The sequence below is a fragment of the Rhinoraja longicauda genome, chromosome 42, assembly GCF_053455715.1.
Source record: "Rhinoraja longicauda isolate Sanriku21f chromosome 42, sRhiLon1.1, whole genome shotgun sequence".
NCBI classification, from domain to species: Eukaryota; Metazoa; Chordata; class Chondrichthyes; order Rajiformes; family Arhynchobatidae; genus Rhinoraja; species Rhinoraja longicauda.
In genome coordinates this window covers 6,931,345-6,958,086 of record NC_135994.1, presented here as the reverse complement: position 1 = coordinate 6,958,086, position 26,742 = coordinate 6,931,345, and the positions used below count along the sequence as shown (strand labels likewise).

At 43.4% G+C, this 26,742-nt stretch overlaps 1 protein-coding gene across 10 annotated transcripts in view; it reads right to left on the bottom strand.

Annotated features, from left to right (window-relative positions):
- The window catches only part of r3hdm2 (R3H domain containing 2), a 204,229-nt gene that overhangs the window by 3,353 nt on the left and 174,134 nt on the right, over positions 1-26,742 (bottom strand). For 7 of the 10 annotated variants that reach the window (XM_078431560.1, XM_078431565.1, XM_078431564.1 and 4 more), the window contains 5 exons: positions 24,523-24,623; positions 18,378-18,547; positions 11,802-11,946; positions 8,258-8,358; positions 7,529-7,613 (listed from right to left, as the gene is read on the bottom strand). In XM_078431560.1, the coding sequence (XP_078287686.1) occupies positions 7,529-7,613; positions 8,258-8,358; positions 11,802-11,946; positions 18,378-18,547; positions 24,523-24,623 (602 nt within the window). The remainder of the gene's footprint in view (positions 1-7,528; positions 7,614-8,257; positions 8,359-11,801; positions 11,947-18,377; positions 18,548-24,522; positions 24,624-26,742) is intronic. The other 3 variants (XR_013549608.1, XM_078431569.1, XM_078431567.1) reach the window with 3 other exon arrangements.

The following is a 26,742-nucleotide window of genomic DNA, read 5'->3' as shown; positions in this document are numbered from 1 at the left end:
GCTGAGACATGTATAGAATTAACATGTACGCACATAGTGCTTCTGACTTTCCCTTTACATTCCACAATTAATCATCGATATATTGACTCTGGCATTTCTTTCAACATTAATTTATGGCAGGGATTATTTGAGTTTGTAGATTGATTCTCATGGGAACAAATCCCTTTGCCCAGAGGTGAGATTGGATGTTTATTTCAGTGCCTTTGATCCACAAGTAACCATATCTGCATCGTTTTACATCGTTCTGGAGCTTCGACCAGGCATTTGTGACGTAAGCATTAGGGAGGCATCGAAAGATGCCATTCCCTGTAACTTTCGAAGCATTATGGACTCACCATTATTCGGCATTCCCAGGAAAACAAGGTCTTTACAGTCCAGCGCCAGACAAAACCCAAATAAGGCCAGTCCCACATGTAACCCTTTTTTTGCTGGGGTCTTCCACAAGCTGATTTCCCCCCTCTCTAATCCACTGGGCAGTGATCAGAACATAGAACAGTACAGCACAGGAACAGGCCCTTTGGCCCACACTGTCTGTGCCAAACATGATGCTAATTTAAACTAAACCCCTATGCCTGCATGTGATTTATTCCCTGCATATCCATGTGCCTATCCAAATATCTCTTAAACCAGCAGAAGCTCTGGTTCATTTCCCCCGTTCTTCCATTCACCGAGGAGGAGTTTGTACCTTCTCCCTGTGACCGTGTGGGTTCTCTCCGGGTGCTCCGGCTTCCTCCCACATTCCAAAGATGTGCGGGTTTGTAAGTTAATTGGCTTCTGTGAATTGGCCCGAGTGCGTGAGATGGGAAAGTGGGATGACGTAGAACTAGTGAGCCATGGTCGGCGAGGACTCAGTGGGCCGAAGGGCCTGTTTCCACGCAAACCTAAACGAGACCTTTTTCCTCGACCCAGCAACCCCCGAGGCCCCGATTTCTACCATCTACCTCCATCTGGTCCTGAATCAAAACTCAAGGATGAGGATAACCTCACCAATGAGAAGCTCACATTCCTCCTCATGCGGCCATTTTCCAGAAACACATGCATTGTGCCAAAGCAGCATTATAAATGTTGTTAATCCCAAATGATTGTTTGAACAGCTCGGAATTTGTAAAATAAACACTGAGGCAAGATAGTGAGATCCTGGTACTCCGATGAAAAAAAACCTTTCTTAATAATTCTGTAAGTGGTCATCTATTCATCTTCTTTATTTAAAACATTCTAAAAATTATCAAATTGTAAATTGAAAATTGGATCGAGAGAGAAAAAAGAGACAAAGGATAAGTCAGTTTGATCAATCAGTTCCATTTCAAACCTTCTGCACTGAATGGTTTGTTCAACTGGCATAAATGCAGCAATTCCTTGAAACTCACCTGGGGATGAGGGCAAAATTGCCTTTCTCACAAAGCTCAAGAAAAGCCAGCAGCGGGGAAGGAACAACTACAAAAATACTTTGAGAATGTACCTCACAAAAACACAGTCATCACGTGGTGGGAGAGCTGGCCATGAGCTGATGTCAATGATTAGAGTCATGCAGTCTTAGTGTGGAAACAGGCCCTTCGGCCCAACTAGCCCACACCGCCCAACATGTCCCAGCCACGCTAGTCCCACCTGCCTGCATTTGGCCCATATCCCTCCAAACCTGTCCTATCCATGTACCTGTCTAAATGTTTCTTGAAAGGTTGCGATAATCCCTGCCTCAACTACCTCCCCCGGCAGCTCGTTCCGTACACCCACCACCCTTTGCGTGAAAAAGTTACCCCTCAGGTTCCTATTAAATCTTTCCTCCCTCACCTTAAACCTATGTCCTCTGGTCCTTGATTCCCCTACTCTGGGCAAGAGACTCTGTGCTTCTACCCGATCTATTCCTATCATAATTTTGTACACCTCTATAAGATCACCCCTCATTCTCCTGCATTCCAAGGAATAGAGTCCTAGTCTTGACCCAAAAGTCACCTATTCCTTTTCTCTAGAGATGCTGCTTGACCTGCTGAGTTACTCCAGCATTTTGTGTCTATCTTTGATGTAAACTAGCATCTGCAGTTCCTTCCCACACACATTACGTCTCTCTTTCCCAGTTCTGAGGAACAGTTAGGGCTGAAACTTTTACTGTTTAGCTCTCCACAGATTCTGCCTGGCTTGCTGAGTGTTTCCAGCACTTTTTCCTTTTGTTCGGGAAGCAAATACTCGTGTGGCCATTGGAAATAAACATTGCTCAGTTTAAAAAAAAAATATGACCAGCATTATTTGCTTTTAAGTTTATAAAATTAAGAACATCAGATGAAGTAGACCCTAAGATAGTCACAAAAAGCTGAAGTAACTTAGCGGGACAGGCAGCATCTCTGGAGAGAAGAAATGGGTGATGTTTTGGGTTGAGACCCTTTTTCAGATGAGGGGGAGTCGAAGGGAGGAGACCCTAACTCTGTCACTAATAAATGCAACACTTTCAGCTTTGGATTGTCATGTAGCAAAGGATTTGGGAATAGTTTAAACAATGAGTAGCTTGATTCTTCATTGCTGGGCTAGAAAACATTAGTGAGCAGATTATTGCGCTCACTGTAAATGTAGCACACACTGGAGCATCTCACAAACCTGCAACCTCTACCACCAGGACATGTAGCAGCACATGGGAATATCTGGAAGTGTAGGTTCCTCTCACCGCCCTGATTTGGAAACACTGCTCCCTCCCCGTCTCTGGGTCTAAATGCTGGAACTGCCTCCCTAACAACACCCTGGGAGCACCATCACCGACTGCGGTGGTTCCAGCAGATGGCTTTCCACCACCTTCTCAAGGGGCAATTGGGAGCAGCAAGAAATGCTGGTCTTCCCAGTGGCACCCAGATCCCCAAAAATCTTTACAAAAAGCGTACATAAAATAGCCCCTGCCCTCCTAAATCTGACCGTCCAATAACAAAGGTAGATGCAAAATGTTGCAAAAAGTCTGAAGAAGGGTCTCGACCCGAAATGTCACCCATTCCTTCTCTCCAGGGATGCTGCCTGACCCGCTGAGTTACCCCAACATTTTGCATCTACCTTTGATTTTAACCAGCATCTGCAGTTTTTTTCCAACACGTCCAATAACAAATATGTTTATTCAAACACACTGATGGCCCATAATAGACAAGACAATAGGTGCAGGAGTAGGCCATTCGATCGTTCAAGCCAGCACCACCATTCAATGTGATCATGGCTGATCATTCTCAGTCAGTACCCCGTTCCTGCCTTCTCTCCATACCCCCTGACTCCGCTAGCCTTAAGAGCTCTCTCTAGCTCTCTCTTGAATGCATTCAGAGAATTGGCCTCCACTGCCTTCTGAGGCAGAGAATTCTGCAGATTTACAACTCTCTGACTGAAAAAGTTTCTCCTCGTCTCCATTCTAAATGGCCTACCCCTTATTCTTAAACTGTGGCCCCTGGTTCTGGGCTCCCCCAACATTGGGAACATGTTTTCTGCCTCTAACGTGTCCACCCCCTTAATAATCTTATACGTTTCAATAAGATCCCCTCTCATCCTTCTAAATTCCAGTGTATACAAGCCTCGTCGCTCCAGTCTTTCAATATAATTTCCCTTTAATCCATAATTTCAGCGTGCAGAATCTCACAAAGAAACGCATGATATCACTACACTGTGACGGAAGCAACTTCATTTTACTGGGGTGGGGGGGGAATAGTGAGCAAAACTTTGTGTCCTGCCTCTCAAAGGCACTGAGCATTTGCAAAGGTCATTGCCGGCATGAATTATTCATTTACTGAATTGGTGGGAGGATTTTGTTACCAAAGAGGTTTATTGGCAAGCAAGCCCGAGCAAAGTATTACATGGAAGTATAAAGGCTTTTAGGACTAGATAGATCCCTTGAGCCCGATAGCATATCGAGTATACAGATGGAAGAGGCCAGTGGCAAATTCACAAGGCACTTTCTCCAGCATGGAAACATTGGTTGCCAGAGAGACTCTGCAAAAAACGTTCATGTAAAACAGCAATCAATTTAATACAGACAACTATAAACTAGTGGCTTACCACTGGCTTATGATTAATGGGTAAAATAACAATAGTAAAACCAGCTCAATAATTTCCACACAGAGGTAGCTCTCTGCAATTGTTTTGGAAAGTTAATAAGGACTTCATGAGGCTTTAAAATGTTAAAAAACACCAAATATTGGAACTAGGAAGGAGATGAGGAAGACTTTCTTTAGCCAGAGGGCAGTGAATGTGTGGAATCCATTGTCACAGAAGGCTGTGGAGGCCAAGTCAATGGATATTTTTAAGGTGGAGATTGACAGATTCTTGACTAATACGGGAGTCAGGGGTTATGGGGAGAAGGCAGGAGAATGGGGTTGAGAGGGAGAGATAGATCAGCCGTGAATGGATGGCGGAGTAGACTTGATGGGCCGAATGGCCTAATTCTGCTCCTATCACATATGAACTTACTCAGTAGGTCAGACATTATTTGGCCTGTTGAGTGTTTCCAGCAGTTTTGACTTTTGTTCGGGAAGCAAATACTCAAGTGGTCACTGGAAATAAACATTATTCAGTTGTTTAAATAAAATATGACCGGCATCGTTTGCTTTTAAGTTTATAGAATCAAGATCTTCAGAGGAAGTAGACCCTAACCCTATCACTAATAAAAGCATCCCAACCCTGACACTCCCAACTTTAGATTAGTCATGTAGCAAAGGATTTGGGAATCATTTAACAATGGATTATTTGGCTTGACAATTCATTGACAAGTAGAATTTTATTTTCATTTTCAGCAAAACGTTAACAATAGTGTGTCGTAGGTGTGGGGGGAGGGGGTGCAGGACACTGGTCCTACCTATAATCAGGAAGCATATGAGAAGGGCAAGCTTATGTATGTAATCTTTAAAGTACCCCTATAAAATCAGTCACATTTAAATTCCACTGCATACATCTGGCAAAATGCTACTGATATTGGTAAACCATTTATTTTAAGTGGGTTACTGCTGATGAGAAAATATCAATTAGAACATCTAGGCTAAATAGTACACACAGGTGTCATATTGCAAAGTAGTACTTACGCTTCTGTCACTTAAACGCACACAAGGGAACAAAGTGTAAGCTTGTTAAATTGGAAATAAAATAGGGAAAGTAATGGAGGGATGGAGTTAATTGCTGAACGGCTTAAATTGGTTATGCAACCAATACTGACCGTTGATGAATGTAAACGAGTTTTGGGAGAGAACGCTCAAAACAACAAAAGATGGGTTCAACATAAGGAAACTAAGGGACCTGGGACCTGGGGTTTGTGTTTCCAAAGGTTATAGTGAGGCTTCATAATGCACTGTGTGGAGCTCACCGGGAACACTTGGACTGTGAGGTAGATCGCAGAAGGTAGAAGTTAAGCAGAAGGTACAGTCAATTATTTTAAGAATAACTGTGACAGGTAAGGTGAAGCCAAAGCATTCTAAGATCATGCCATTAGACACATGACTTAAATGTAAACGTCAAACAATTGAAAAGGCTTTACTGAAATGGTGATAAATAATGAGGCAAAACAATAAAATGTGTTAGGTGAGCACATTACCAGGTGAGCACATTACCAGGTGAGCACATTACCAGGTGAGCACATTACCAGGTGAGCACATTACCAGGTGAGCTTTAAAGTGAGCAGTAAGCCTTTTCTATTGTCCACTTTCTCAAATCCTTACCCCAAAAGTCATTATTTTCTACATACAATTGACAAAATAATTTCTAAATACAGTCTCAGAGACAGGAGTGTTGGCCATTTAGGCTCTGAAGGCTATTCCACTACTCAGTGAGACCGTGGGTGATAAGCCACTTCACTCCATATACTTGTCTTTGCCCAATCTTCCTTTGGTTAACACAGGTCTGTCCATATCCAACCAGCAGTTATATACGATGGTTCACTTATTCTGCCTGTGGGTTTGAAGGATCTCTCCAATGGCTTGAGATGTATTACATGTGTATTTGATATCTCAGATGCCTGTAGGAGGGGAGGGATCACTGCTGCCTGATAGATCTGCCATGAGATTTGTGCACAGTCTGAGGGGTTGATCTTCAAATACCCTTTTCCTCACTCGATCAGAGGCTCTGCTAGTGCACTGATGACCAGAGAGATGAGGAGCGGTCTATGTTTTTCTAGAGTGCGTTTCCTTGCGTTCTTGCATGAGCGTTGGCATCCTGAAGCAAATGTACGGTGGAGATAGATTTCCATGGACAGCCAAATTCGAGTAGGATGCTCCATTATGCCTCTCAAACAAAGAAGTCGAAAGCTTTAGTGGTCAAATCAAGTCATGTGGTATTGGTCCTGCTCCTTGTGTCTCTCGGTGTTGATTGTAGTGAAGATCATATCTACTGTGCCTCGAGATGAACGGGATCTTCACGAAGGGGCTGGGGAATATTTCTTCGACCAGGTGGCTGAGGAGGATCTCACGGTCTCCTCTCAGGGTCCATCCCCAGTATTGTGCCGTGAATACACGAGGTCGGCTCCAATCGGCACACACTCTTTTTCAAGCTCTTTCATGGCAAAAGATTAGCAGGTTGATAGATTCAAGGTTGTCCTCAAAGCTTGCTTGAAAAGGTACAACAACCCATTGACTCCAGGCCATCCCTGACCCATGACCATTGATAAGGTCAATCAGTCCATGAATCGGGAGCACACAGCCACCCTGTGTATGTAGTGGAAGGAGAACACCACCTCACAAATTACACACCTACTCGGATAACCATCTCTCGCTCAACAGGAGATAGAGTCTTCAGGGTCCACACTGGCTCCAGTTATCCCAGAGCCCACAGGACAGGAGTGGAAGCAAGTGATCCTCAACCCTGAGGGGATGCCTAAAAACAATCTATAACTGACCCAAAATATACTGCCATTTCAGAAAGATTATTTCTGATTTCCTGGCTTCACTCCCGAAGAGCCGATATCTAATTTTTAAGCTGTGCTGTCTTGCCTTAGACTCCCCAGCCAGCAGAAATATTCAGAGGCACAAGAGAGTGCAGGTGCTGGAATCTGGGATAAAAAAACAAAGTGCTGGAGGAACTCAGCGGGTCAGGCAGTGTTGAATGCCCATTCAATGCCCACAGATACTGCCTGACCCGCTGAGTTCCTCCAGCAGATTATTTTAGCAGACATATTTTCTCTCTCCTTAAACCAAAGTTCCTCTGGTGTTGTCCTCAATGAAAAATCAAGCAAATTAGCTGCATGTTCTAAATTCCAGGGAAATGTAATCTCCCTTTGTAATTTAACGCATGGAGAACAGGTATTATTCTGGTAAATCCCACATTGCAATCTGTCCAATTTCCTCTTAATTAAATGTCTTCATTCAAATGATCCAATAAGACAAGTATTTGTGCTTGAACTCCCACTCTGCTCTATTATTTGCATTGCTTAATTGGAATTATTGGATAATTGAAAGTTGGTACAGCAACAAATTAACAGCAGGCAGTACATGAATCGTGATTCCACCTTTAATAAATCTCATTCCCCAGCAGTGAAAACTCTGAAGAGAAGACAAATTATTGACATAATTTCTGTGATGGTTCAGATACTAACCAACATCACCTGTGCCAAGATCGGTAGATGCAGATTTCAAGGTTGGCTTCTTCCCTCGTTTAGTGTGTTTTGTACTGCATGGACCCTTTAAATAGAAATAGATCAATGGAGTCTGTTTATATGGCAGCATGAAACTTAAAGCAAGAAATACAATGAACTGGCAGAGGGCTCCAGATTAACTAATAGTCTGCATCATGGCTACAGGTTATCGATCCACCCTCTCAACCAATGAACAGAACACAAAGCCTAAGGATAGGAAATAACTACAAATAAGTGAAATAGAGAACATGCAAATAGGTTTTTTATATTTTATTTAACAAATAATCTATAGAACAGTTTATGAAACGGCATTTCTTTCAGAGAGACTTATTCGGAAAATGCAGGGAAGTGTTTCAGTGGCAATGGGAGAAAGTTAGAGAACGATGCGATGGAACTTGTTCGCACAGGCATTGAGGAACAACGGTTGTCCCTTGCACTGTGTGTGCAAATATTGACACATCCCCAGGATCCCAGTGCAAATACTAGTGGTCTTAGAACCACTCACCACTCTGACAAATCTTGTACACTGTTGGGAAATATTTAAAGATTCATCTGCAAATATTCTTAACAATATACAGTATTTGTTCTATTTTCACAGAGCACGTACGGTTAACACAGAAGCAAACCAAAATTAGCCCTAAGTTGTTGTTGAGAACAGCTCTTCCCTCATGCGCTTTTCTCAATCCATACCTGATGAGCTGAATACTGGCACTGTCCATGGATTACTGGAGGTGGACATACTGGGAGGTTGTACTGCAAAGGCTGACCGAGTAAAGAATAGCGAGTATCACCTGATCAAGAGAAACAGGAAAATAAGCAACTGCTTTGCAAGCACACGGAGTACCTTCAGCCACCTGGACCACAAGGGTGGTAAGACTGAGAAACGTACAAAAGGCACAGGCAGTTCAGGTTTCTACGTAGCTGTGGCTCAGTATTCAGCTGACCTACTGCTCCCTTCCTTGCCTTAGTTCTCATATCACATAATCAATAAGTACACTATAGTGAGCATCAACTGCTAAAGTAACATTACCTGCCATGTTGGTTAACAAGCATCTTGATTTTGTATAATAGTGCCCTCAACCCATTTGAAATATCAATGCAATTTGTTTCATATGGTTTTAATGTTTTCCCTTTACAGTTTTTTGACCAAGGGGTCTGGCCGATATCTTTTGACCAAAATTTGTTAAGCTAATTGAAAAAAAGACAGGGGCAGCACAGCAGTACACCTGCTGCCTCACAGCTCCAGTCACCCAGATTCAATGCTGATCTCAGCTGTTGTGTGTGTATGGTGTTGCATCTTCACCCAGTGATCACTTGAGTTTCCTCCGGATGCTCTTGTTTGCCCGCACAAGCCAACACGTGCCCACTGGCAGGTGAATTGGCTTCTGTACATTGTCTCTAGTGTGCAGAGTGACAGGATCTGGGAGGGGGGGAGGGAAGTTGATGGGAATGTGAAGAGAATAGAATTGGATGGTGGTGTGGCGGTAGAACTGCTGCCTCACAGCGCCAGAGACCCGGGTTCGATCCTGACTACGGAGCTTGTCTGTACAGCGTTTGTACGTTCTCCACATGACCTGTGTGGTTTGTAGGTTAATTGGCTTGGTATAAGTGTAAAATTGTCCCTAGTGTGTGTAGGGTCGTGTTAGTGTGCGGTGATCAATGATCGGTGTGGACCCGGTGGGCCGAAGGGCCTGTTTCCGCGCTGTATCTCTAAACTAAACTAAACTAAAGAATAATATGTGTTAGGCTGATATTGTTAGGCGTAAATGGCTGGGCTGATGACTGAGAACTCAGTGGGCCGAAGGGATGGGTGGGAGATGAGCAGATGGAGGGGGTGGAGGAGGGAACTGGGCGACTGGCGTGGTGGTAGTGGAAAGAAAGTTGGGCGCAGTGGGCCGGGGCAGGGGGAAGGAAAAGCTGGGTAGAGTAGGAGGGTCGAGTAGGAGAAATTGTAGAATTCAATGCCCATACACCCACGGAATATGTGTTCTCAGTTAGCATTCTTCACACTGGTAGTGGAGGAGGCCGAATGCAAGTAGGTCAGGATGGTGAGGGGAAGGGGAATTAAAATGGTTAGCAGCTGGGAAATCCAGCTGTCCCTTGCTTGGCTGACCGAGTGCAGATGCCTGAGATAAGGTTCCCCCCTTGACTAAATCCATGCTGATACTTATTTATCAATGAGTCAAGTTAAATAATTAAGGGTGTAACATGTAGAGAAGAGTGTAACTTGACCCACAGACTATGATTACATTGGGAATTGCAATGCCAGTAACAGAAAACCTAATCTGTCCCTGAAGAAAACAAACTCCTTCCATTATTGGATTGCAAGACAATTCAATGCCTACTGCAGCAGGTTAATCAAAGACTGCTCGGATAGGTGGTTAAAGGTGAGTCACATCTGACAAATTGAGTAAGAGTTTCAATGGATAAACTGAAGGCTGGAGTTGTACTGGATATGGATTATCAAAATATTTATTATTTTAGGCACATGGTAAATAATGAAAAGTAACAACATGGATAGAATGTTTTTGTTTGGACCAGAAATAAAGAATTGGGATAAATGTAAGATAATCAGACAGGAGAAGAGATGGAAGTGATGTACGTAACTAACCTATAGTTGTTAGGTTGCCCCTGAACCTCCTCACTCCCAGCTTTCTCCCACAACCCCCTCCCTACAATCAGTATGAAGAAGAAGGGTCCTGACCAAAATGTCACCTATCCATGTTCTCCACAGATGCTGCCTGACTCGCTGAGTTACACCAGCACTCTGTGAAACATCACCTATCCATGTTCTCCAGGGATGCTGCCTGACCCGCTGAGTTACTCCAGCACTTTGTGTCTTTTTTTAACCTATAATGTATTGTAAGTTTATGTTCTAAAGTTCTAGGAGCAGCATTAGGCCATTCGACCCATCAAGTCTACTCTGCCACTCAACCATGGTTGATCTATCTTTTCCTCTTTAGGCAAGGCAAGGCAAGTTTATTTATATAGCACATTTCATACAGCAATGGCAATTCAAAGTGCTTTACACAGAGCATAAAAAAATACAGAACAAGGAGAAAAGGTAGGAAAATACAAATAATATGAGTAAAAAGATAAATAAATAAATAATAGTTATAATTAAGATTAATAGAGTAATGGGGGATCATGACAGAAGCCTCCTTTACCCATTTTCCTGCCTTTTCCCCTGACACCCTTACTAATCAAGAATCTGTCAATCTCCACCTTAAAAATACAATTGATGGCCTCCACCACCATTTTTGGCAATGAATTCCACAGATTTACCACCACTCTATTAGTGTCCCAAATGTACACAATTGGTCTTAAAGAATAGGAACTGAGTATGGGGGTTGTGAATGACTTTTTCTTGTGTGGTAAAGAGACTGTATGCGTGTGTCTATGTGCATGCATGTGCCCATGAGAGGAGGGAGAGGGGAGGAAATGCCTTGAAGAGGACATTCTCGACAATGTTGCTCAGTTGCCTGTAACTTGTTAGCTGTAACCCCACGACGGATTCTTTGCCTGTGCCAACACTAGAGCAGCAGAGGTTACAAATATCAAAACCATTTAAACAGTCTGTTAAAACACACTACAGTACCTTTCGATAGGTGCTATTTCTACAAATCTAAATATCCGTTAAAAGTTTAGTGAAGTAATATATTTTGTGTTTAATGTTCGCCAGGTTGATCCCCGGGATGGCGGGACTGACATATGAGGAAAGATTTGAAAAAATGGGCTTGTATTCACTGGGGTTTAGAAGGATGAGAGGGGATCTTATAGAGACGTATAAAATTATAAAAGGACTGGACAAGCCTGATGCAGGAAAAATGTTCCCAATGTCGGGGGAGTCCAGAACCAGGGGCCACAGTCTTAGAATAAAGGGGAGGCCATTTAAAACTGAGGTGAGAAGAAACTTTTTCACCCAGAGAGTTGTGAATTTGTAGAATTCTCTGCCACAGAGGGCAGTGGAGGCCAATTCACTGGATGAATTTAAAAGAGAGTTAGATAGAGCTCTAGGGGCCAGTGGAATCAAGGGATATGGGGAGAAGGCAGGCACGGGTTACTGATTGTGGATGATCAGCCATGATCACAATGAATGGCGGTGCTGGCATGAAGGGCCGAATGGCCTACTCCTGCACTTATTTTCTATGTCTATCAAGTTTCTGTGCACTATTACAATCAATATACATCATATGTTCAACACATTTTACACATCATTGGCAGCATTATTCACCTTGTGCTGGCCCCACAGGTCTGGAGAACTGGGCAATAAGTGGCAGTGGTGCGAGACCAGGACAGACGTTTGTCACATTCGTCACTGGAGATGGCGTTGGAGATTGTGTTGGTGAGTTTAGAGGACTGTTTAATTGTGCGTTGACCTGAGGAAATAAACATCAAAAGTAAAAAGCAACCACGGGTAAATAATTTTAATTTAAAACTGTACAGTATTTATTTCCCTGCAGACCTTTTCAATACAATTAAGTATTAGTTAAGTTTTAGTACTGCTCAGCACAAACCAACCGAGAATTCTTTAAAAATGAACCTGGTAACTTCTGGTGGAAGGATTGGTCAATTTAGCAGCGGTGGAGTTGGCATATCAGTGGCACAGCAATAGAGTTGTTGCCTTACAGTGCCAGAGACCCAGGTTCAATCCTGCTGTGCAGAGTTTGTATATTCTCCCGGTGACCGCATGGACTTTCTCCGGTTTCCTCCCACGTTCCAAAGACGTGCAGATTTGTAGGCATCTGTAAATTCTCCGTAGTGTGTAGGATAGAACTAGTGTATGGGTGATCATTGGTCGATGTGAACTCAGTGGAATGAAGGGCCTGTTTCCGTGCTGTATCTCTAAACTCTGCCCAGATTAAAAACATCAGGTTTGTGAGTACATTGTGGGTCAACTTTTGTATTAACATCTATGTACTAAAACTCTTGTTTGTTTGTTTGTTTGTTTGTTCCTGAACTACAGCCAAAACGGTACACGATAGCGTGACAATTTTAGGCCCACCTTACTCACCGTCGTCCCTTTGGTGCTAATGGAAGTAGTTTCATTGAAATCGGTGTTATATTTTTAAATGTATTTACATTTTTTTATTTAAATCTATCTCCCAGGGAGGGAGGAAGGATAAGGGGGGTGGAGGGGGATGGAGTGGGGGGAGGGGAGGAGGGAGGGAGGGGGGGAGGGAGGGGAGGAGGGAGGGAGGGGGGGAGGGAGGGGAGGCAGGGGGGAGGGAGGAGAGGGTGCTGCACCAATGCAGGAGATGTTTGGGCCCAAAGGGTCCACTTGGTCTAGTTTTCTATTAAAAAGTTCCCTGACAATATTCAGAATGGAAACTGTGTACACAAGTGTAATTAAGGCGGTATCGTGAATTAATTATATTTCCCCCAGTTTTTCCGCCTGCTTTGCAAGACGAGCCCTTGTATTTCAAAACACCCTGTTTCCCAAATTGCCATTTGTCTTCTTAACTTTAATAATATCAAATCAAGACCGTATTAAAAAGGTGGAATAATCAACTTTCAAGTGGTGACTGTCTTATGTGTGAATGTCATTGTCCAATAACCGGTGCTTCATTCAGGTACTCATGATATCTACATCTGTTATTGTGACAGTTGTGTTTTACGACCTCAGATCTGCAAATATTATACATTATGCTCTGGACAGTGCTGTTGTCTGTACTTCATTTCAATGCATCTATTCCATGAGTACAAGACTTCACAATATTTATAAAACAATTCAGTTGATTGCACAAATGAAACAAATCTTACAAAATCTATCAAAGGTATTAAATTCAACTGCTCAACACAGGAAAGAGCCAGGATTTAACACGTGAAATTGAGTTACTGCACAAAACCTGAAGAGACTGGTAAATTGTTCACTAATGATGTCTCGTCTACTAACTGTGGAAGAAAACAAAAGAAAACAAAAGAAAACAAAAGCTTGATGCGACTGTACAAAATAGTTCATTTAAAAAAAATCCCCAGTCAAGTGCTTTAACTAATTTGAGGTATCCTATTTCAACATAAGATCATAGTCGTAAAAGTGAATGCTCTGGTTAAAAGCTGTACAGTGACCTCCCAGATTCCTTCATTCCAGCTTGTCTGCTAAGCTGTCAATTCCTGAGGAAATGATTGACTGGCTCAGATGAATGTGTAAAATGCTACGCCATTAACAACACACTCACAGCGTTCATATAAAAAAAACATGGAGAAACTGAAAATGATAACTTCACAAAGCATAAATCACAGGGGAATGGATTGTTAAACAAACCTTTCTCCAAGAAAATCTATGTGTTACTATTTTTGTCCATCTTGATAGAAATTTGGCCTGAAGATTTACCTTGATAGAGCCACAACACCAAATAATAGCGTGATAAGGGTGAAGTGATAAAGACTCAGGTGATGCAGATTACTTTGGCAATTACCAGAAATAATCGTTGTTATAGTCCCCGTATCTCACGAGAAGATCAAGCCAGCAGTTCAATTGAAGGAATCGAGAAACTCTCCAATTCCCAAGATACAGGCTTGTGAGATTTTATTTATTTTTTGCTAAAGTTGATTTATTCATAGATCCATTCACAGAGAGATGGTGTTTGTAAATGTACAGAATAGTTAAGGGGCATGTAAAGAAATATATTTTCATCTACCTCCCTTAGATGCAGTCTTTCCTTAACCAACAGTACAGAAATCTTATAAATAATGCTGCACAAAATTGTGAAACAATTCTTGTAAGGAAGGAAAAATGGAGTTCTTCCTTGCCACTACGCTCTTTTATGCTGTGTGATCAGTCACTAGTGAATGTTGGAAACTAAACTGATCGGAAAGGATGATTAGCCAATGCTGCCCTTGGCTTTGAAGAAGGGTCTCGACCCGAAACGTCATCCATTCCTTCTGTCCCGAGATGCTGCCTGTCCCACTGAGTTACTCCAGCATTTTGTGCCTGCCCTTGGCTTTCCCACTGGCTGAAGAGGCCAGTGGCTGTCTCCTCCGTGGGACTCTGCCAATATTTCCATGCAACCCGAGTGCTCAGAGGTGCACTGCTGGAGTTGTTAGAGGCTCACATACCATTATGTTTTTTGTAGGAAGGAACTGCAGATGCTGGTTTATGCCGGGGATAGGCATGGGGTGCTAGGGTGGCTCGGCGGGTCGGGCAGCATCTCTGGAGAGGAGGGATGGGTGACGTTTCGGATCGGGACCCTTCTTCTGACTGGAGGTCATCTGTTGCCGGCCTTGACATATCGCCTCCAGTTCTTTTCTCGCCTCCAGTTCTTCCCTACCAACCCTCTCCCCTCTACTTTCAGTCTGAAGAAGGATCCTGACCCGAAATGTCATCCATTCCTTCTCTCCAGAGATGCTGCCTGCCCCGCTGAGTTACTCCAGCTTTTTGTGTCTATCTTCCATTATCTTTTTTGTTGCAAAGTGCCCTGCTTAACATTGTAGCCAGGACATGATCACAGAACAGCTTCAGAGGAGCCTAAGAGGCAAACTTCGACATAAAAAAGACGGAGGAGGTCAAGCTGACCAGGTCTTTAATTTTACCGTGCCCATGATTTATAATAATGATTATAGGATACCAATTTAAAATAATGGCCTTCATTGACCCAGAACAGGAATGGAGCAAAACATTATTTCCTAATAACAGTCAATGGAGTTTGGCAATGTGTCCTTCAACAGGAGGGAAAGTAACTAATATCATGGACACGACACACAACTAAGCTCCCATTATATTATTACATTCAAAAGTCTGACGCAAGTACATACGATACGATAATACTTTATTGTTCGATCAAGTCTAAATTTGTTTCTTGCTTCTCAGCAGCTCCACTTGCAACATCAACAAAGACAAAGAATTTTATTCAAGAAACGAGGATACATATATTCACCATAACATTACAATCACAAATGACGACACATTCAAGACCCTTCAACGTACATTTGATTTGTTCTATGTTTAGTTTCAGGATTGACTGGTGCACAAAAGAGTGCTTCAGTCTAACCTTATTAGATCTTTGTACCCTCATAATCACAGAAGTATGATCATATGTTTGTTCCAATGGAAGGGAGGACTCTTTCTCTACACTTTTAGTAGCTGTTCTTTCTTATCAGTCTGATGTGCTTTAGATGCCATTCATTACAATACTGTGGTGGTATGGTCACAACATTGAGTGATTTTTTTCTGTATTTTCTGACTTATGGATAAAATCAACTTATGTACGTTTGTTAACACAGAACCCGGGCATGCCTGCACACATGAGTAGCAGCGAGGACATTAGTGGAGCTGAGTTAATTATTTTGTTGCACAATTGACTTATGCTATTGAAGGAAAATATGATTAAAAAATCTGAAAACCGAGGTGTGGTTTCAAAATATTTATTCTTTCCACTTCTCTTTTTTTTTTTAAATGATTATATCTGGAGCGTTTGGCACTCCTGAAGAGAGGTTAAGCCCACATTTGGGCTTTATGGTGAGAGGCAAGGGATAATTTGACCACACACATTATTGAGTCTGGATTTGAAAATCACATATACTGTTCTTAAGTTTATATTCCCATTATAAATTTTCATGTCTACATTTACAGTGGAAACTTTAGAGATAATGCGTGGAAACAGGCCCTTCGGCCCACCGAGTACGCGCCGACCAGCGATCACCCTGTACACTAGCATTATTCTACACACGAGTGACAATTTTAAAACAATTTTACTGAAGCCAATTAACGTACAAACCTGCACGTCTTTGGAGTGTGGGAGGAAACCGGAGCACCCGGAGAAAACCCACGCAGTCACAGGAAGAACGTACAAACTCCGCACACAGACAGCACCGGTAATCATGATCGAACCCAGGTCTCTGGCGCTGTGAGGCAACAACTCTACCTTTGCACCACTGTGCTGCCCTGCCTATTTAAACCGTCTATTTAAGTTGTATGACTGCAATTATATATCTTTACTGGACATATGATGACAAAGGCAATAATTTCAGGGCAAAGGACAAAGAGCAGGGTCATCAAACTAATTGCATAGTGTTTTAAAAGAGCTGGAACAGCTACAGGAAGGTCAATGGCCTCTTTCTGCTGCATTAATATGATGTTCCAAAGGCAGGGGTGGGGGAAGGCAGGTATTAAAATCATCCCCTCTCCACCGAAGAGCAGGTCATGGATGTCTCTACTATGAGCAAGTCAACTTCATGCTGCCTTTCAACAGTGAATATCGACACGAGTTCCAGCAGATGGTTAATTGCAGAGAAAACAGCCGTCCTGCAAACTTTCGTATCAAAATTGTCATCTCGTGACTGATACTCAGAGTATTAACTCTTATTTGCTAATTATAAAGGAGCAAGTATAAATCAGAACAAATGTCTTTAATGACACTTTTGGGTGTTAAAGTCAACGGCACTAGAAAATGAATGTTGGGGGTCACAAAATGGGATTAAGCCATTGCCGATCCACACCATGGAGTCGACACATTAAATTTGTGCTGGTTGTTTATTATGGTTTCAACAATCAGCCAGGGTCAAGGAAAGAGCGTTCACGTCACGGCCCTGTTTCCACCAATCTTTCCACCGCTACGCACAAGAGGCGCAAGACGCCATTGTATGCAGATGCCGAGAAGTGTGTCCAGCTCTGGCTCAGCAATTTCTAATCTTGTGATGTGGACTCAATGAGAAGAAGCAATCAGCCAACACTAACCAAGCCCTTAGTGCTTCCCCAGCACCAGATCAAGGCCACCCAGCGCTGCCTGTGCCTCTAGTATGTGGTCGGTGAAACCAGTGATGGAAGTCAATCCAGAGGATTTAACAATTACTTGGAAGAATTCAATTTTGAGATACAAAACGAGAAAGTTGTTCAAGATGCGGACTCTTATACATCGGCAAGACCAAACGCAGACTGGGCGATCGTTTGGCGGAACACCTTCGCTCAGCCCGCGTGAACCTACTTGATCTCCCGGTTGCTGGACACTTTCATTCTCCTTCCCATTCCCACACAGACCTCGGTCTCCTCCACTGTCAGAGTGAGGCTAAACGCAAATTGGAGGAACAGCATCTCATATTTTGCTTGGGCAGCTTACAGCCCAGCGGTAGGAATACTGATTTCTCTAACTACAGGTAGCCCCGGCATTCCCTCTCTTTCTATCCCTCCCCCACCCAAGTCGCACCAGCTTCTCGTTCTCACCCAACAAACAGATAACAATGGCCTGTTTGCTTTACCATCGTTACTTTTTTTGCACGTCTTTCATTCATTGTTCATTATCTCTCCACATCACCGTCTATATCTCTCGTTTCCCTTATCCTTAACCAGTCTGAAGAAGGGTCTCGATGCTGCCTGTCCCGCTGAGTTACTCTAGCCTTTTGTGTCTATCTTTGGTTTAAACCAGCATCTGCAGTTCCTTTTTACACGAGTGATAGGTGGATACAGATTAGCCTTTAAAAAATCCACAAATATGTGGTCCTTCCTGCTGTTGAATGTAGGGTCCTTCATGTGTGCCCAAAACATTGCCACATCTATCAAGAGCAATTTGGCACCAATTCCACAGTGTACAATGACAGACGTCACAAGCTGTGCACTCTGGTTTAGTTTAATGATAGAGCGCGGAAATAGGCCCTTCAGCCCACCGAGTCTGTGCTGACCAGCGATCCCCACACACGAACGCTATCTTGCACACACACACGCTGGGTCAATTTACAATTTTACCAAGCCAATTAGCCTACAAACCTGGATTGTAACCTGGATTGTACCTGGGTACATGTGACAATAAAATATAATTGAATCATTGACAGGCAGTAGCATGAACCAAAGGCAGATAATGAAAGGTTAATAAGATACCTGGGTGGGATTCTCAGGATTATAAAGCTCAGTGGGTTTCTGCCCTCGCTGCTCCACACTATAGTATTTGCACTGGTTCCACTGGGGTAACAAAGGAGGCTGAGAGGGCTGAGGGCCATTGGGTACACTCAGCTGCATGACCACAACTCCATGACTGGGTGCTGGCACACCTGAGATAGGGAGACAAAAAAATAAAATGATCAATGTCCCCACAAAAGTTAAAGCACCATCAAAGTAACAGGTTGCAACTCACTTGCACACAATCCCACTCTGAGAGTCTTCATTCAAAATATACTCACCTATTTTAGGATCAGAGGGTACTGGCTAATACAAAATAGCAGCCAAAAGACACCAGTGACAGCACAGTTTAGAGAGACAGTGCCCTCCATAATGTTTGGGACAAAGACCCATCATTTATTTATTTGCCCCTGTACTCCACAATTTGAGATTTGTAATAGAAAAAAAATCACATGTTGTTAAAGTGCACATTGTCTGATTTCAATAAAGGCCATTTTTATACATTTTGGTTTCACCATGTAGAAATGACAGCAGTGTTTATACATAGTCCCCCCATTTCAGGGCACCATAATGTTTGGGACACAGCAATGTCACGTAAATGAAAGTAGTCAGGTTTAGTATTTTGTTGCATATCTTTGCATGCAATGACTGTTTGAAGTCTGCGATTCATGGACATCACCAGTTGCTGGGTGTCTTCTCTGGTGATGCTCTGCCAGGCCTGTATTGCAGCCATCTTCAGCTTATGCTTGTTTTGGGGGCTAGTCCCCTTCAGTTCTCTCTTCAGCATATAAAGGCATGCTCAATTGGGTATCATCAATGAAGTGAGTCAATTGGGTATCATCATAAGTGAGTCAGTACCTTCAGCAGCCGTACATGCCCAGGCCATAACACCCCCACCACTGCGTTTCACAGATGAGGTGGTATGCTTTGGATCGTGAGCAGTTCCATCTCTCCTCCATACTTTGCTCTTGCCATCACTCTGATATAAATTAATCTTCGTCTCATCTGTCCACAAGACCTTTTTCCAGAACTGTGGTTGCTCTTTTAATTACCTCTTGGCAAACTGTAACCTGGCCATCCTATTTTTGCGGCTAACCAGTGGTTTGCTGCTGTAATTTCTACATGGTGAAACCAAAATGTATAAAAATGGCCTTTATTAAAATCTGACAATGTGACTTTAACCACATGTGATTTTTTCTATTACAAATCTCAAATTGTGGAGGCAAATAAATAAATGATGGGTCTTTGTCCCAAACATTATGGAGAGCACTGTAAATCACTTTATTAATGTGCCTGTCTAGGTTATATTTAAATCAAATTTGCAAGCCTGGTCAGGTTCTCTGCCATCCCACAGCAGTAAACGTTCACATTTCAATATCTGATTTGCTCTAGTTTAAGTGAATAATTTTGAAAATCATCTCAACACATTTGCAGTCTTCTAATCTTTTATTTTAAAGTGCTAAATTTGAGCAGCATAAACTGCACCTGCATGAGACTAAATATGAAACCATTGATGTTTAACTTAAAAGCTGCTTCCCAAACTTGCTGAAAAGATACCACCTTTTATAATCCCAGTATATCAGGGTATTGTTGTTAAGTGTTCAGTGCGATCCTTTTGAAACCAGTGATTTCAAGTGTCTGGATAGAGAGCAAAGAACAGGTTGTAAAGGTCCAGTCGGTGATGAATTGGAATGAGCAGCTCCAAGAACGTTGGAATGAAAGATGATCAAGTCTCTTCACTGTTGGAACCAGGGAACATTGAGTAGAACAACAATATTGATCATGTTAGTCATATGGCCAAATAATAGCTGGAAGAGTTATTGCACTTCAGGATACTTTGGAATCCTTAGAAAATAAGAACAAGCACTCACTTGAATCCTGATTTCAGTATCGTTCTGGAGGACAAGTTCAGGGCAGTAAAAATACAATGAGACAAGCAACAGACCATCTCTCTGTCCCTGGACACTTGCAGACTCCTGCACACAAAGGCAGTAAATAAAGACAGTGGGCCAAATGTGGATGGAGTAAAGCATTTGCTGCGTGCCCACTCGTATTTTTGCTCTCTTTTTGTGCATGTTTTGGTTTTACCTTCATTTTGCCCACAACATTGTTGGAAATGCAAGCTGGTAACGGCGCAGTGAGGGCAACTGGGTGTCTGAGACCTTGGTGAACAGAATCAACAGCATAGCTTCTTTACTAGCAAGATTAAAGCATTGAGAAATAAACATCCTCTGACTAAACCATCTGTAGTCAGAGGGTGGTGAACCTGTGGAATTTATTGTCACAGATGGCTGTGGAGGCCAAGTCATTGGGTATTTTAAAGGTGCAGATTGATAGATTCTTGATTAGTACGGGTGTCAAAGGTTATGGGGAGAAGGCAGGAGAATGGGGTTGAGATGGAGAGATAGATCGGCCATGAATGGCGAAGTGGACTTGATGGGGCAAATGGCCTAATTCTGCTCCTATCACTTATCAACATGTAGGGCTGAGAAGGGGAAGTGATTTAGAGAGGAAATTCAATGTCAAACCAGAGACGCAAATAGAGGAAAAGGAATGGATTAAGAGCAAGCAAACAAAGGTAAACCTAGTCATAAAAGAAAGAATTGACATTTTAAAACCCAGAAATGATTCACAACCCTACGAAATGAGAATCCATGCACGTTTACTTTCTAAGCGAGAGAAGTTAATTTGTAATCACTAACATTTATTGTACAGTTAGAAGTTTACTTACACTGATAATGACTAAACTTTCTGTGGTGAGTTTAATGTGCAAGCTCCTGAAAATCAAGGAAAGGTTAAGCGCAAGATGCTACTTCCTTGAAACTGGTGGTGATTTGCAATCTCTCACCACAATTGCTGGCCAACTTGCGCTTTGATAATGCTGTCAGTCGTTCATACATTGTTACATTTTTGAAAAAAAATCTGTCCCAGATTTAATGCTGTCCTTGGGTAAATTCCAGCCAAAATTGAAAGAGAATTTGCGACTGCAATCATCCCAAGCAATACCACAAGATATTTCCTCCATTGGTATCCGTTGGAGTATTGGAGGGACTGCATCTCAGCTCAGCTTTTGACTTTTTTGAGGGTGTACCTCCCTTTGCAGCTAGTTACACGGCTGTAGGTGCTGATGCCAGTGATTCGTGCATTCACATGAAAGTACCAGAGGCCCGCAAACTAGATGCCAGAAATACTTTAAGAGCGCTCATCTCAAGAATGTCACCAAATGACTTTACCACTCGCTGCCCAATGCCATGAGATTAGGGTCCCCCAGTTTATCAATGAGAAGATTCCAATTACAGCAGTACGTCAGTTATTAGGCTAGTCAATTGTGACTTACGGTTCCCTCCGCAACTCCCTGGTCCACTCGTCCCTTCCTACCCAAACCACCCCCTCCCCGGGCACTTTCCCCTGCAACCGCAGGAGATGCAACACCTGTCCCTTTACCTCCCCCCTCAACTCCATCCAAGGACCCAAACAGTCTTTCCCGGTGAGACAGAGGTTCACCTGCACCTCCTCCAACCTCATCTATTGCATCCGCTGCTCTAGATGTCAACTTCTTTGCATCGGCGAGACCAAACGCAGGCTCGGCGATCGTTTCGCTCAACACCTTCGCTCAGTCCGCCTTAACCAACCTGATCTCCCGGTGGCTGAGCACTTCAACTCCCCCTCCCACTCCCAGTCTGACCTTTCTGTCATGGGCCTCCTCCAGTGCCATAGTGCGGCCCACCGGAAATTGGAGGAACAGCACCTCATATTTCGCTTGGGCAGCTTGCAGCCCAGCGGTATGAACATTGACTTCTCCAACTTTAGATAGTTCCTCTGTCCCTCTCTTCCCCTCCTCCTTCCCAGTTCTCCCTCTATCTTCCTGTCTCCACCTATATCCTTCCTTTGTCCCACCCCCCTGACATTAGTCTGAAGAAGGGTCTCGACCCGAAACGTCACCCATTCCTTCTCTTCTGAGATGCTGCCTGACCTGCTGAGTTACTCCAGCGTGTTGTGAAATAAATACCTTCGATTTGTACCAGCATCTGCAGTTATTTTCTTACACTATGTTTTTTCTAGGTATATTTTAAGACTGTGTCGAGGAACAGTCGCCATTTTGAAAATAAAACAAGGTAGTTCATTGCAATGAAAGCAGTGTATATTCCTCTCTCTCCCATCTCTTCCAGTTTCCCCCCATTCACACCCAACAAGACTGTCACAGTCAGCCTTCATGCCTCACAGAATCAATGGACTTAATATCTCACTGCACAATACAACAGGACTACTGCAGGAAGGTGGGGGAGTCCAGGGCATTTTTCAAGACAGATCCTCAGTATTTCTGCTTACTCTTAAATATATTTTAAGAAATCGAATTTCTTGCTGTAACTGAGCTAAAATGTATCCTCTGTTGAATGTGCCCTTTACTCTGGAACCTGGTCCCATTAATTGTCCATGGCATTGTTAGTCGGTCCACTTCCTTAGAAAACTGTAGTAGGTTGGATCCGCAGATGCTGGTTTAAACCAAAAATAGACACAAAACGCTGGAGTAACTCGGCGGGACGGGCAGCATCTCCGGAGAGAAGGAATGGACCAGAAGGGTCTGGACCCAAGACGTCACCCATTCCTTCTCTCCAGAGATGCTGCCTTTCCCGCTGAATTACTCCAGCATTTTGTGTCTATCCTTAGAAAACTGATTTTTATAAGTGCTAGTTTTGGTGTGATTTTTTTCTCTCCATGCACAACTGTCATTGTTGTTGGCCAAGCAGAAAACCACTTATTACCATGCCTTGTAGAGATTAAATGAATCTCTGAATCGTCACTAAAAGACCAGGAACTGGACACTTAGCTGCTCGAACCAGCTCTGCTAAACAATAAGATCATGACTGATCTGATATTGACCTCAGCTCCATTTTCCTGCCTGTTCCCCATAAACTGTCATCCCTACTGAATGGCTGAGAGAGTTCTGTAGACATTACCATTCTCCGCAAGGCAAAAATTCCGAATCTCAGGTTGTTTCTCATTCCTCATCACACAAGGAGGGACTCGTGGGTAGGCAAGAGTGACTGAACAATCCAGAAAGCACAGAACCTACTAAATACAGTAGGGTTTTATTACCACGGTGGCGCAGCGGTAGAGTTGCTGCCTCACAGCGCCAGAGACCCGGGTTCCATCCTGACTACGGGTGCTGCCTGCACGGAATTTGTACATTCTCCCCGTGACCTGCATGGGTTTTCTCCGGGTGCTCCGGTTTCCTCCCACTCTCCAAAGACATGTAGGTTTGTAGGCAAATTGGCTTGGTATAATTGTAAATTGTCCCTAGTGTGTAGGATAGTGTTAGTGTGCGGGGATCGCTGGTCGGTGCGGACTCGTTATCTCTAAACTAAACGAAACTACCATTATTGTGGTTACTTTCCGTAAACCAGGGACCAGGCCATAGGTGGATGGAATTGGTTGGATGTGGGGGTGGAAAAAGGGAGGTCAGTGATCAGACTCTGATCCCTGGCTCTGTAAGAAAGGTGGCAAGCAAGTGTTCCTGCACATTAGGGGTGCATTCTCTGTGGGAAATTTTAACACTCGGAGTCTTGTGGACATTCTTGTGGACCACGATGTTAACTTCCAGCTGAGCGTAGACTTAAAAGGAAACTGCCAGTCTGCAAAGCATCGACAGACAGTACTGCTTGGAATAACGCTGCCTGACCTGAGCTTTTCCAGCTCTTTTGTGTTTTTAGAATGATCCTTAGTTTTAAAGCCACGGAACTTAACAGCCACAGTCAAACCAAGTCTGGTCAAAGGGTATGTGCCTTCTGTTCTCCCTGGGACAGTGCCCCAAGATCCTGGATCACTCTCACCAGGTTCTTCAGACATTGCTGTCATATTAGCCATTTCCATTCATTCAGGCAACACAAATGGATTTACTCCTGGGGATTCTTAATATTTTTCTGCCACCAAAACCCTTCTAAAGAGATCTACAGTTCATGCCGTGTTTGTGACTAATTAGGCTCGGTATGAAACAGCAGAGAGGGGGTGATGAGCAGACAAGTTTTTACAGATGCCCTATCAAGAGTGCTAGCACTGATGGCCGCTGGTGCTTTGCCAAGTTGCCGAACGCTAATCTGAACGTGTGCGAGAGTAAATTTGCACTAACCTGTATATTGTTGCTGCATTTGCGCTGGGTTACAAGGAGAGGGAGACTGAGGCATCTGGTACTGCTCTGGACCAGGTGGCTGAAGGAATCCAACCGATTGGCTGAAAAAGTTTTGCCCAGTTTAGTTTTATATCAAGCAGCTGTACACAGATTAACTCACACAATCTATCTATATCAGTCAAAGGCAAGTGTGCAACACGAGTGTGTCGTGTTACACCTGCAAGTGTGGCCTCAGAGGAGTCGCACCTTAAAAGTGTCACCCCTCAGGTCATCACTCCTCCAAATCGTACGTCCAAAGGGGCAGAACAAATCCATGGTTGGCTCAAAGAACTACGTATCCCTTGTTGTCAATTGATTCCCCCAATGCTACTGTTTTTGACAGTATGAAGCAAACCATGTCAATCACTTAAAATCACTGTTTTTAGCTGCCAAATTCGTTAATACTTAGTTCACTTTATATCGCCACCAATGACATTTACAGAGTAACACAAAATTTGTGCAATGATGGGGGGGAAAAAAAAATCATTAAACTTACCCATGAATTCATTTACTTAATATTAGAAATGGACGCAAAAAAAGAAATCCCATCATTTTGGCCTGCCTTGCTGCCTGGAGTTTGAATTACAAACTGCACCTATGCCTTGGATGCTGGGGTTACCATCTACTATGGACAGATTCTGTGTGCAAAAGCAGCGGACTATGGGGATTGTTTCCTCACCACCGCCTGCAGAACTACAATACAGATAGGGTGCCATAATTGACCTGCAGAGAGAGATTGGGGGAAATAAACTGTGTGACATGCACATGTACAAATGTGACAAAGCAGCGAATTGTGACTTGCAGTCTTCAACCATTCCCTGTGGAACTTTAACGCTCTGAGAACATCAGGAGAACCCGTTTCACGTAACAGCAGGCAAACCAGTTACCAAAAATAACTGAAATTGGAGCAGCAAAAAAAAGAGAAAAAAACATTCAGCGATTCAAACAAGTTGTTAAATCAAAACTTTCAGCTGAAGAAATCTTACTGGGATTAATCTTTGCGCAGAGCTGAAGTGGCATGCTGCAAGAGCTTGACTAGTGATCTTGGACATTGAAGCAGAGGTCAGCCTGTGAGGCCCAGACTGTGACGAGGAACGGCAATTCAAGTTGCCAGCCAACATGACGGTGGGCAAGTTGCCGGTTGACAGACTTGCCCACACCGTGGACAAACGGCAGCAAGAATCAAAAACTCATCTCAGAAAGCAAGCCAGGCAGAGGGAAATATAATTAAAAATCAGGAGAATAACCAAGAAAAAGAAGCAAGTGGGATAGAACGCAGACAACAGAATGTTTGATGAATGACATCTATGGAGGGTGTAAAGAGGGAGGTCAGCCCAGGGGACCACTGGATTTATTGTGTGGGAAGGAACTGCAGTTTAAACCGAAGATAGACACAAAAAGCTGGAGTAACTCAGCGGGACAGGCAACATCTCTTGAGAGAAGGAATGGGTGACGTTTCGGGTCGAGACCCTTCTTCAGACTGAAGAATGTTCAGGTCCAGGGCCCAGTCTGAAGCAGGGTCTCGACCCGAAACGTCACCCATTCCTTCTCTCCAGAGATGCTGCCTGACCCGCTGAGTTACTCCAGCACTCTGTGAAACGTCACCTATCCATGTTCTCCACAGATGCTGCCTGACCCGCTGAGTTACTCCAGCACTCTGTGTCTATAACTGGATTTATTGGTCTGTCGGAGACAAAGACACAGATGGGGGATTCTGCACCTTATGGGTTGAGGACATGGTATAGCTGATATTCAGGGGGTCTACATAGGCAATCTTTGGGACATAACGAGGTTGAAAGTTCAGCTTGGGTCAAATAGGACACCGTGGTTGCAGTCTGGGACATTAACCATGGCGGGGAATATCTTAATGGCTGAGAGTTTTCCTGTATCTAGCAGCAGTAAATTGCAACTCATCAAAAACTGTACTTCAGCCAAGCCATCTGCTGGAACGGAGGTACTGGAGGAGCAAAAGAGGTAGTAAACAGGTCGAGCTGGATGTTATTAGTGTACGTGTGGATGCTGAGTCCTATCTGTGGTTAGTTTTCCAAAGGGGCAACATGTAGATGGGGGAAGAGGGGTGAGGATTGGTCCTAGCATCGGAAGCAAACACTACAAGATTCACCATGTGAGTTATGGAGGTTGTATGTTATGGTGTAAGGAGCTGGAAACATGAGGTTTTGG